General features: G+C 36.6%; 2 protein-coding genes across 2 annotated transcripts in view; both read right to left on the bottom strand.

Annotated features, from left to right (window-relative positions):
* Positions 1 to 1,679: 1,679 nt before the first annotated feature.
* Positions 1,680 to 2,345, bottom strand: LOC150082929 (uncharacterized). The gene has a single exon (XM_090378326.1). The coding sequence runs from the start codon at positions 2,343 to 2,345 to the stop codon at positions 1,680 to 1,682; it is 666 nt and encodes a 221-aa protein (XP_090234452.1).
* Positions 2,346 to 4,880: 2,535 nt separating this feature from the next.
* The window catches only part of LOC150082928 (uncharacterized), a 121,142-nt gene continuing 112,920 nt past the window's right edge, over positions 4,881 to 13,102 (bottom strand). Inside the window, exons 2-4 of the mRNA XM_090378325.1 lie at positions 7,930 to 8,024; positions 5,358 to 5,544; positions 4,881 to 5,158 (exon numbers count right to left, since the gene is read on the bottom strand). Coding sequence (XP_090234451.1) covers positions 4,881 to 5,158; positions 5,358 to 5,544; positions 7,930 to 8,024 — 560 coding nt within the window. The remainder of the gene's footprint in view (positions 5,159 to 5,357; positions 5,545 to 7,929; positions 8,025 to 13,102) is intronic.

Raw genomic sequence — 13,102 nt, 5'->3', positions numbered from 1 at the left:
GGCTTCAAGTCTTTACAATGTCACCTAACATTTAATTAAAGATGCTATTTAAGAAGTATGGATGGTTTTACAGCTATCGGGATCTTCACAATTTAAATTTTTCAAGACTTCATTAAATTAATGCTGAAAATAGACTACTCAAAAGGAATATATTCAAGTCTTTGAATCTTGTTTAATTTGATTTGAATATATAGAATAACGGGGAGTAGATAGAATTGCCTCTCTTAATTAAGCCATTCATCAGCTGATCGAAGACTGTTTTAAATATTGCTATTGACAGCCAGAAAGTAGTTGAAATACAAGAAATGACACCATCAGGTGGTTCTGGTAATGTTATTTCTTGAATTTAAATTTTTATTTAAGACGTTATTTTTAAAACAGCTCTGGGGTTGTCATGTACGCAGATGATAAAAAAGAAACCTGTAACGATTCTAATATTAAAAAAGAAGCCTTTAACGATTCTGATCCGATCGATATTGCCGTGAATAGCATTGTTTTCTTATTTTAATTAGAATCCAGGAAGTTCTGCCTTCCATTTAAATTACTACGAAGAAAAAGTGCAAGCCCGCACACTTTTAAAGATAAATATTCAATTAAGAATTATAATCTTTTAATTTCAGATTTTTTTTTTTCTTTTGCATAAACTAGTTATTACTAAGAATAACTAGTTTATGCAAAATATGAGATATGTAGCATAGACCTGAAGTATTCCCAGACGTGATTTAAATAATAAATAGGAAGTGAGCCTTTCATGTTTTAAATTGTATGACATGAAATCTATTTATTACAAGAAATAAATTATGTATCGTCGAATCAAAAACAGGTATTATCTGGAGAGAGAGAGAAAAAAAAAGTGATGGTGCTGTCATTTTATTTGTAACTTGTTGAAGTTTTCATTTTCATTATCAGCAGTTCTCGATTTCATTTGGTATAAACAATACTCGCTTCAAATTTGAATGAAGTTACCGAGATAAGGGTAATTCTGGGATTTACACGCGAATCGTGGGGTGGGGGATATGGCAGCAATACGCCCGTTTCTGCGACTGAAAACGAACCCCAAGTCAAAACAAATAAGGTACTCTTTCAGGCCCACAAGAATAATTGGATGTCCCGCAATTAATTTTCTCCCTCCCTCCCTCCCGAAACTCTTTCTAGGAATGGTCCGGTTTCAGGCAATGTTATGATGTTGTTTTACGTTGGCATAAAACAACATCATAACATTGGCCTGCAGAATTGCTTGCTGATAAGTTTCGATTATCATACTTTTGGCATTTATGACTGGCATTGAATCGTTATGTTATATGAGGAAGAGGGTTAATTTAATTCTTGATAAAATATAAAATGATCTAAATATATATCAGAAACATTGGAGCCAACATTTTCCGCCCCCAGTGGTTGTTTTTTCCATCAGTTTGATTGCTTTGTCTGGAATCGATGCTACTTATGATAGCTATAATACAGTTATACACATGATGAAAAATTTTAATGTCTTCATCTTCTTCTTGGATTTCTCCGTTGTATCAATGGTTATCCTCGGCCTAATTTTTTTTTGTTATATTTTAATTTTGTTCCTGCACTCTTTTCTGTCCTACCAGTCCCCGTTGTTCAATTTCCTCTTTGCCATAGCCGCCCTCACTCCCTCCATCCTTGTGCTTCTAGGTCTTCCGCTCTTTTTCCTTCTAGGGAAGCGGTATCCATTCCATTGCTTTTTTCGGGTAGCCTCTCTTCCCCATTCTCATAACACGTCCATACCATTCTAGTCTTTTCTGTTCTATTTTGTCTATGATGTTTTTTTGAACGTCCATTGCTTTTCTTATATCTTCGTTCTTGACTTTCCAATTTAGATCTTCGGGGTGATCTTCTCCAAATCCATCTCGACAGCTAGTATTTTTTTTCTTTTGCCTTTCCTTTATAGTCCAAACCTCAGATCCATATAGTAGTATACTCTGGAAAATTGCGTTATATATTAATCGTGCAGTTTTTGATAGAATATTATTGCCCCATAATATTGGGTTCTGCATTCCCAAGACTTTTCTTCCCTCATTAATTCTTTTTGCAATTTCATCTTCAGATGAGACATCCATCTGCATAATAGCTCCTAGATGTTTAAAATGCTTCACATTCTTTATTGGTATTCCATTAATATTAAAAATGCCCCCTGTTGAATTCATATATTCTGTCTTACTGAAGTTTATTCTCAAACCACATATTTTATATTGTTCGAGTAGCTTTCTACACCTATAGTCAGCATCCTGCGCGATCAGTACCTGATCATCTACAAACAAAATATTTTGTTTGTAGATGAATGAATGTTTTGATCCACACGTAATCCCATTGATCTGCATCTTTGGGACCAAGCTTCCAGAGTCACTTCCAGGTACAACTTGAATAAGGTGGGGGATAAACAGCACCCCTGTAGTAAGCCTTTTGGTGTTTTGAATTTCCTTGATATTTCTGACGCAACTTTAATGCAGCAAGTGTTATTTTTGTACATTTTTCTAATAATATCAACCAGTCAAATTTTAATGCAATTTTTTAAAAATATTCAAATTTATTTTAAACATTAAAATAAATAAAAAAAAACACGGAATTGATGAATTTTAAAGCTTTATCTTAGGTTACTGTTGTGCATTAATAGCAGTTAACATTAACTATATATCCTATAAACGAACTCAACTCCTTTCGTCAAGCTGTTAGTAAGTTCACCTGATCTGAAGATGACAGGCATTGAAGAAAGATGAAGACTAGAAATGAAAGTGGAACAGTCACGACAATAAACTTCTGTTTGGCGAAAAATTAAAAATAACGTCTATTTGGTATATTTACGAAGATAGCTGACGTTCGAGTTATTTTTCCAGCATTTCAGTTAATTTGTGGGACAAGGACGTTGATAGATGGCGCACCTGTCACCGAAGTTAGTGTTAGAAAGTAAACACGTCTGAGTTACATGTATTTTGCCAGTATTTCTGTTGATTTGTGGTAATAACACATTGGTAGATGGCGCTCCTGTCACTGAAGTTAGTGTTAGCAAGTAGATATCGTACTTGGTTGCCATAAAAAGTCTTTATATAGAACTACTTCCCGCAGCTTTTGCTGGTCTCCACGTGCGTTATGTCTAGGTAGTCGAATACGTTTTCCAAATCAAAAATCCAAATCGTGTCAATCAAAACGTTTATTTACGCATTCTAAACGAATTCTCTTGAGATTTTCTAAAGGTAAACCTTTTAACGTAAAGGAAAGATTTCGAGAACTCCCACTTCATACGAAAGCATTTTCTGTTGTTAGCATACAGATCAAATATGGAAAGATGGTAGAAATGTCGTAACCATGGTGATCAAGGAGCCACTTCCTACGCTAGTATATTCTTAAGTAAAAGAAAATAAAAATAAGGACGACCATATGGGATTTAAGTGTTTGCGTGGTTGTCAAGACGGCAGATTATGATTTTGCCTTGGCATTTTTGATATTTAAATACAGTCTTGATGTGATGTGCAACAAAAGTAATAAATGGATACTCAGTGGACATGGCATGGCTTTATTGTCATGCATATATATAGCACCGATAAAAACATTTAATACATACACGTTTATAATAGAATAAACATTATGCGTAATATATTTCATTCTTGACTTTTAGATACACAAAAGCATTTCCCTCTATACATTCATTCTAATACGAACCTTAATTAAATGTCCACGACATACAAACAAAGAATTAGAATATGCAATGTGCTTACATTGAAATCTGATTTAGCACCACATTATCTATTTTTATCTTTCTATTTCTGGATAAATTGTGCAGGCACTCCAATGACGACATCAGAATACCCATGGAACAACACCGAAGTTAAAATCATCTTCACTGCTCTGATTAGTAACATTTATTATAATACCAATAGACTTCAACAATAGGCTTATTTTAGTCGATTGACGACATATATAACAGTATTAAAATATCTAAGAAATTAATTTATTTGTGTCTGATTTCTTTACCAACAACAACAACAGGAGTAAGAAAATATGGATAACAAATTTTAAATAGCATTACTCGAATATTTTAATGAAGTTTTCATTACAGCCATCATTAATCTTGAAAGAAGGCTATTAAATCTTCACTAGGATAGATTAATACTGATGTGGGATTATTTTTACATAACTGGCGAGACTACAAAAGTAGTAATTAAGAGCAATAGTGAAATTTTAACTAAATGTGAGAATTTTACTCTTCATTCCCCGTGGTGGTTGAAATTATAGCGGAACTGGATATTAAATATTTATATATTTATTAAAAATAAATAGTTTTATTAAACATTAATTAATTTATTAAATTATTAACGTTATTTATTACAATAATGATTTATTAAAAATATAGCAATTTAGATAAAGTTCAGACGAATATATAATGACGAGGAAAGACAGATGGAAGCATCGTCGAATATAAACTGACAATGCCAATAATTAGAAGTGGCTTAATTTGGCACATATCGATCAAATTAATTGCTCGTTATCATTAGTAATCAAATTGACCACTCAATGGACATCTGGTAGTGGCTAAGGCACAGATTTGTTGATGGCCACAAGCAAAAGCGTAATCAATTGTGAATAAAACTGTAAATTTGGATTGGGCTACACATAGGATGTTTTATAAATAATTGTAATATATATTAAATGATATGTAAGACTGAACCAGGTATGTAGACAAGAATTTTCTGCTTTATTCCTATCTTAACAGTGGAACAACAATGTTTCCATTAGTCTTGAGTGGAGCGTATCTCTTTGTTTTTGATAAACCTAGTTCCGCATTCTGCCTTCACCATAATTTCCGCTATATAAGGGGTGCTATGGTGTAGCATAATGCCAACAGATGCAATATATTGACGTCACAGCACATGCAAGTTATCGCATGACTTGGAGCGATAATCCGCTTTTCCTAAGAGTCTGTTTAATATTCCTCTCGCTCTCAGACTTGATCTCAGTGAGCCCTTACTGCGGCTCTTTCTATTCTTCATTGGAGAGAACTCTTGAAGTTCTACCATCTGTTTGGCCTTCAAGCGGATCTGACTGACCACCCCTACGAGTAGTTCATCCACGTTGTGGTTGATACCAGCCGAGGTCTCGATAAATTTACATTCGTAGGAACAAGCAACAGATTTTGCTTCTGTAAGAGAGAGAACAGAAAAAAAATGTATTTCCTCTTACATTTATAAACAAATTAACTAAAATGAAAAAAAAAAAAAAAAAAAAAAAACTCGATTATTAAAAGCCCAATCGTTAGGCTTAATTAGGCCTAATCTCCCAGTCTAATTACTACAAAACTTAACAGTATTTCAGTACAAGTCATTTCCAACTTTACTCACCTTCGGAAGAAATTTCGCGAGAACGCACAAGGTCACACTTGTTGCCCACTAATATCACAGCTTTATTCGCCGTAAATCCCTGCTCTCTCAGAGTAAACAAAATATCCACCGCCTTCTCAAAGCTCTCTCTGTCAATGATGGAATATACCACTATATAAGCATCTGCTTCATTGCTGGTTTCTTGTTCCTGGAAAGCGCAGTGAATAATTAAAACGCATGTTGAGATATTATGGAAAGATTAATGAGCAAACTTTTCTACTTAATAATAACGGACTAGATAAACAAGAAGTCATAATGAATTAATCTTGTTTGGTTTGTTTAATGGGAACCATGAAATGCGATTAAATGGAAACTGATTAATTCTGTGTAAAATGATTACCAAAATAATGATTTTAGTAGTAAGTAGTCGATTAAAAGACTTAAGGCATTTTGAATTATTAATATAAGCTCAGTTTTCGAATGTCCCAAAAATGTGCTCAACGATTTGTTAAAATCGATCTATTAAAATGTGGAATACCCACATAAAGTCTACATTTAAAATAGTTAAAAGTATCTCTTTAGAAAAAACATCTGAATTAAATTTATTTGCATTTTATACTTAAAATTGAATCAAATAATTCAAATTTTTGAGCACTCCATAACTAATGCAGAAACGATATCTCCTAAACGGCTATATAACATAATATAAGTTAATATCTTTATTTTTTAAATAGAACAAAATAAATTTCTAATTCCTGCGTTTATCAATATTTGCTTCTACATTTTACCTGGATATTATTTTTTTCAAAATGACAAGAGTATTTTTTATTTGTTATTTTTTGAATATATTTCTATCTTCTCTTTTATTATTATTATTATTTGTCTGATAGCCGTACCCATTCCCTCCGAAAATATTTTAAAATTATTTATTATTATATTTTTTATTTTACTTAATTATTTTTTTATTTTTTGTTTTGAATGGTTGTATTCGTCCGAATACTGATTAGTTACTAACAGTTTAATTGTTAGTAACTAATAAATATGGCACTCGTATCAGTGATCGCAATTGTCTTTAAGAATCCATGTTTTTTCTTTATAAGCTGCTTGCAGGAATGTCTTGTTTTTTTATTTCTTTTTGTGAACAGCAGAATTTAAACTGCATGGTCTTAATTCTTAGAGCACAACAAATATGCCTTTGCAGCGAGTTGCCTTGGTATTGCACTACTTTCAAACAGATGGCCCTGCCAAAAGGTTAATTGGATATTTCTTTAAAAGATGAGACTGTTATGACAGTTTCCTTTGGGACCAACTGGGACCCACCCGGCTAGCCCGGTCGGGATTTATTACCTCTTGAAATTAATATTTTCAAGTTTCTGTACTGATTTGCTTTTGAATTATTTATTATCATTATTATATTTATTTTTTGTAGATGCATTTTAAGGCATGTTCATTTGCTGTTTTGTAGCTGAAATAAATAAACAAATAAAAGCAGTATTATAATATTAGGAAGACGTTTTTCCCTAATTTTTAGGTTTGTTGTTGTGAAAGCTGGTGCAAAATATAAATAAAATTCTAAAATTTCTTTATTAATATAATGATTTTCGATATTTAGTATTATTTCACTTTTGCTCCTTTATTATATTGTTTTAACCTCGTCACAAGATAAACTTTCAGGGACGCGAAACTATAAAAAGCTCTCTTTATTTCACCGAAAACAAAATTCTTTATGAAATTCCCTTTTCAGTCCGGACATTTTCTTCTATGCATATTTCTTTCCCACTTTGCTTTTCTATTCTTCTCTCACAGCTTCCTAGCCTCGTGCCAGGTGATCTTCCTGAGTTAGCAGGATTACAAGTTAATGAACCTCGCATAGGAATCGATGTCCCAACGTTGTTGCCTCTTCGATGTGCTTCTTTAATTCTCAGGTAGTTAACTTTGTTACTTGAGGCGAAGATAATGATCTTAGCCTCAATTACTTTAAAAGTCCACACCGGCACAGTCACTGCGTTTCCCTATTACCTGAATGCTTCGGCTCTGCTTCCAGCCAACGCATCTCACTAAACAGTAGAGTACACAGAAAGTACAGGTAGTTAACCCACTGATTTACAGGCTCACATCTCTCCCGCTGGGAGCCAGAAAACACTACTTAAAAGAATGGTGGATAGATATTTATTTAAAGTCTGATAAAACTTTGTTTCAAAAATAAATATTGCGTGGCATACAACGTGCTGCCATCATTTCCTCTGGGAGGTTAGTCATATCTCCTGTACGAAAATTCCATAAAGTTGAGCGTTATGGCTTTATCAACTGCCATTTGGTCCCTTGCCATACGGCTTTCGATGTGTCTTCTAAAAAATGATCGCAATAAAACATGTAATGATAAAAAGAAGTGACTTCGTCAGGTATTTACAACTTCGTTTCCCAAAATAAGTACCCTTACTTCCGTTTACCAGAAGACGAGGTGGATGGAAGATTTACAAGTATATGCAAGCAATATAAGAGATAATTGAGAAGTTAATTCGATTTTATTTCCATTTAATCTGTCTTGTCAGAAATTATCTTACTTGAAAGTATGAGGGGGAAAGTTACTTACCGTGATTTCTGAAGGGATGGGGTCATCAAGGAAAACCAAGTCGTACTCATCTCCGTCCAGAAGTACCGATACACTCTTCTCCATGTTGTCATCTGCTGCAAGCAAAAGTAAACGTGAGCCTCACAGTTTGCATAGATTATAAAATATTGATTGTTGTTTTGATGAAGGGTTTATTAAAGATCAAGAACCTCATAGGCTACAATCCACCCGCTACTGGTAATATTTGCAGCCGAAATTCAGAAATGTGATTCATTTGGCTAACCATCCGTACAAATGGAAATTACTTCTATGTAAAATTAAAAGTAAATCTTACAATTTACTACAGCTTCTGTGACATAGGCTTCAGCATTGTTAGCTATGCACTCTTGTATTAATTCAAAGCTGAAGGGAAAGATTTCCAGAACGATGATGTGCCAGGAAACACCACTCACTGTTCTGCTAAACATTTAAGCGGGTAAATTAATTACCACTCACTGCATTCAGCCAACACAACTCGCTGCATTTGCGAACAGGATTATAGCATCAATCCCACTCCTTCTAACGTGTTATACGTATCGAAACACCTAACATTTCATTTACAGCTCTCAATGAACATCACATCTTTCGGCAGAGCTGTTATAGCCCCTCCGGGTGGCCACATCGATGTCACGTCCAATTAAGCGTTTCTGACAACAACTGTCTTATCTGCCATTTTCAGTGTTCATTTAAATACCGTTGACCTGTTGCTCCCACCAGTTTTAGCCTCGTACAAGCTAAAGTTGGTGGGAGAGTAACAGGTAAACAGGCCCTTCATAACAGTCTCCACCGTCACCAAGCGATTTATGGTGCACATGGTTTAACAAAGGCTAAATCACACTTAATATTAGTCCTTTTTCTTTCTATTATTTCCCCCTTTGCCTTACAGAAGAGAAACTATTTTATTCTACTTCTCTCTTCTGTTAAGACGCGCTGACTTTAGATTTCTATTCTGGTAATAATACCCTTTGATAATCTAGGGGGACTTTCAGTCATCTGTTTCAGGTGTATCCGTCTGCTGTTTCAGTTGACTTTCTATCGTTTTCTTTGCTATCTGACATTTTTATTCAGTAATTCTTCATGATTTTATTTGCTTATCAACGACTAGCCGTTCGTGCTGGCATACACACGAGAATAGTCAGCAAAGAGTCACTAGGGTTGTTTCTATCTGCTGAAAGGGCTTAACACCCAACTGTAAAGAAGATTCAGGTCTTACCATCCTTAATTTGTCCACTAACTAGAGAAAAGACAACCGATCCGTTGTCTAGCGAATAGTCGTCATAAATCCTCTGATAGAGGGTATTATAGAAACTAGAGAAAAGGAGGCCTCGGTTCAAATCTTTTCCAACAGGAAGAGCTTTTGTGGACTTTTTTTCCTTTAATAATATGGCTGAGAGTTAGTTGGGCTGGTCATGCTTTTTTAGACATGATATACCGACCTCTTCATACCTTTAATTGCCTGGCGCTCATTTTAACCCACCGAACTTGGTTACCAAACAGTTTTTTTTTTTTTTTTGGCTCTAAATAATACTGTTTTGCTTACGAACTTCTTTCGTATGGTGTATTTACTTTCTTCGATCGATCTTCAAAAACAGTTCGGTATTTTTGACGTCATTCAGGACCACAATGGCTTTCGCCAGTTTCGGGTATTATAGAGACTAGAGAAATGAGAGCGAAAGTACAAAATCGACAGAAGAAGAAAGGTGATAAGGTTTTGTATTGGTTTCTCTCGTATAAGTACGATAGACTGATGTTTTGCATTTTAAAAATTTAGTAGCCGAATTTAAAATCGATATATCTTTTTCTATTTTAATCCGCATACACATCCTTATCTGCAAATGATTTTCCTTTTCGAATAATAGGATTCATACGATTATTCATTGCTATCTGAAGAAGAAAATCTTTATTGTACAGTAAAGATGCAATAATGTGCCCGCCACAGCCAGGAGGCCAGGGGCTTGACAATGATATAGAAATATAAAAATATGTACAGTATAAAAATTTGTGCAGTATAAAATATTACATAACAATTAAAAACGTAGCATTAGCCATTCAATAGATATGAGTATGTACATAGTTGTGAGGCAGACAGTACACCAAGGTATGTACACGTTCATATGTACAAAGCACATATTTAAGCATATTCACACAAGTCAGAAAATTTCACAGTGCCACATTATTGTTCGGTATTGCATTTTCTTGTGAAGACAGTTCGTCGATTTTCCTGCGACGTGCCGTTATGCACCTCATAGGAGATAGAAGATGGAGATATCAGTATGAGTCGACATCAGGGGCCAAACAAAAGGGGAACAAGTTCGGCCAACGAGCGCCTGTAATTGCGATCAGAAGCGAATTTCTGCAGGTCAACTCCGATCATTAGCAGGGCTTGTACTGTAGGAAGTACTTGTCCAGGTAGGAATCTGTCACTGATCTTCAGCCTGTTCCGTTGTAGCTGAAGAAGAGGGGTGGCTCGTAAGGACGGAAGTGGAACATGCCACTGGCATATATCCCAGAAGTCAGGGGAGTTGATTTTGCCAACCAGCATTTTGACTGTGGTCACAGTTCTCCTCATGCTGATTATTTGAGGCAGCCGTGGGATTTGGAGTTGGTCGGCCATGCTGGTGGTCCTCTGCTGAGGGGGGAGTCGATGTTTGTGGGTTGCCCACTTCAATATCCAGTATTCACTGGCGAAGATGGGCTTCATGAGAGAAGGTACTGCGGATGCCCATATTTCAGAGGCATACAGAAAGGTAGGATACACAATGGTTTCCAGATATCTGATTGTGGTTATTGCGTCTGTGTTATGAAGAAGATGTTGACGGGCAATCCAGCGCATTCGGTTGATCTTGCGTAGAACACATTCGATGTGACAGTTGAACCTAAGGTTTGGGTCGAAGGTTACACCGAGATCTTTGTGTTTAGTAACACTTGGAATAATTGCGCCCTCCAGTGAGGGTTGTATGAATGTGGGACACTTCTTCAGAGAAAAAACCATAATAACGGATTTTTGGGGGTTCAGTTTGAGACCGAAATGGTTGAGATGGCTAGAGAAAGCTGTGATCTTATTACAGATTTCCGATGTGATCACTCCCCTGTCGGCTGATGGTGGTATTTCCGTTAGGAACTTTATATCGTCGGCGTAGGTAATGACATCATCTCTGTTACACACAAACGGAATAAGGAGGGCTGTAAAAAGTAACCCCGATAAAACGCCACCTTGCGGCACACCAGCATTGATGGATCGGGTATAGCAGAGGTTACGATGAGTGAAGTACACTGTTCTGTTCCGGAGGAGCGAGTGCAGAAAAGCGAAAACGTCACCTTTGATCCGAAAGAAATTGGTTAGGAGATTCAGAAGGGCTGAGATGTTGAGGCTATCAAAAGCAGCTTCAATATCGGCATAAACAACCGCCATTTCTGATTTGGCCTCAAATGCATTTAAAATTTCCGTTTGGACTGCCAGAAGGTTGGAGACAGTTGATCTATTAGGGAGAACATAATGGAGTTGTTTTGATGATTGTGGAAGAAGATGGCGTGTTATATGCGGAAGAACTTTTTCCAGTAGCTTTAGGAGCGTGGATGCAGTGGAGATCGGTCTATAGTGCTTCGGCTGGCTTGGTAGTTGAACTTTAGGTAGTGGGGCAAGACTGTATTTGCTCCAGGATGCCGGAAACACTCTATGGGAGAGGATGGAGTTGAACAAGTAGAGCAGAGGATCAAGGATATATGGACTGAGGCACTTTACGATGAAATGTGGGACATTATCGATGCCAGCGGTGCATGACGGACGCAGCGAGTTGATGGCTTGACGAAGCTGCTGTCGATCGATTTGAATAGAAAACAGCTCATCATCTGGACTTGAAATGGGGTCTGGTTGGTAATCATATGGTTGTGTGATGTTGTCTTGGAATCTGGCTACATAGTTGATCCATTCAACTGGATTGAAATTGGAATCTGGTTCAGAGTTATGGGTATATGGCACTTTGCCTTTGGATAAGGTCTTGTCAGTGTATTCTTTAATGGCTTGCGATTTCAGTCTATTAAACAGTGCTCTAGCTTTGGAGTACTGAGTTCGGTCATATGCTGTACCAGACTGTTTCCATTGTTTATGGAGGGACTGTTTGCACTTGAAACTGTGATTTAGCTCCGAAGACCACCAAGCATTAGTTCTAGCGGAGATACTGACCTGTTTAGCTGCTGAGAACATAGTAACAGTGTGCAACCATCTAGTTAATATGTCTAGAGCCAGTTCCGGATCTCCTGATTCGAGAACTTCCCAGGGAATTAATCTTGTTGCATAAAGGCATCTGTTCGGTTGTAGGAAGGTGGGAGAGATGATGATCTTCCTTTTGACGTAGTGGGAGACATTAAAGTTGGGCGTTGGGAGCTGCAATAGGACTACGATGGGTTCATGATCGGATTCAAAGTGAGTTTCGGGTTTAATGTCGACGCTACAGGAACCAGACGATAATATGAGATCCAGGCGATGAAGACCTCTAGTTGGGCCTTCGTTTATGATCCTGAGGCCACTAGGTGCAATCTTAGCCATAAGTGACTCATGAAGATGTTGGAGATTTGGTGGTAAGTTAAAATCCCCACAGATGAGGTGGATAGCAGATGTGTGAAGCGTATTTATTAGCCAGGATGCAATATCATTGATTGTCTGAGCATCGGGGGTTGGGGGTGTATATATTGCACCGAGATCTAATAAGCAAGAGTTGATCTTGACCGTTACTATCAATGCTTCGAATAGATTGGATTTGCTGGAGACTACATGTACGAACTCAAGTTTACTGGCATTTATGAAAACAGCAACGCCCCCACCACAGGTATGAGAGCGGGAGGTGAAGAAAGATTTGTAACCAGCAGCTTGGGCGGAGGCAATTGATTCTTGTTGTGGTTCCAGCCAGGTTTCAGACATGCAGATGACGTCAGCCATTTGGGACAGAAGCATCTGCTCAAGTGTCTCGAGCTTATTCCGAATACTACGAACATTTTGATAAAAAATCTTGAGTGTAAGGTGACACGAGACCTTCACGAGTGCTGATTCGAGGACATTATTTATTTTCTTTGTTGGCTTTTTAGCACGGTTAGTTACAATAGTTGGTATGAGCTGAGGGTGGATTTCATTGTAGCTGTGGTATTGCAGAGATTGATG

Source organism: Mastigoproctus giganteus, chromosome 7 (genome assembly GCF_048544385.1).
Source record: "Mastigoproctus giganteus isolate SK-2022 chromosome 7, ASM4854438v1, whole genome shotgun sequence".
Lineage (NCBI taxonomy): Eukaryota > Metazoa > Arthropoda > Arachnida > Uropygi > Thelyphonidae > Mastigoproctus > Mastigoproctus giganteus.
This window is presented reverse-complemented; position numbering and strand designations above follow the sequence as displayed.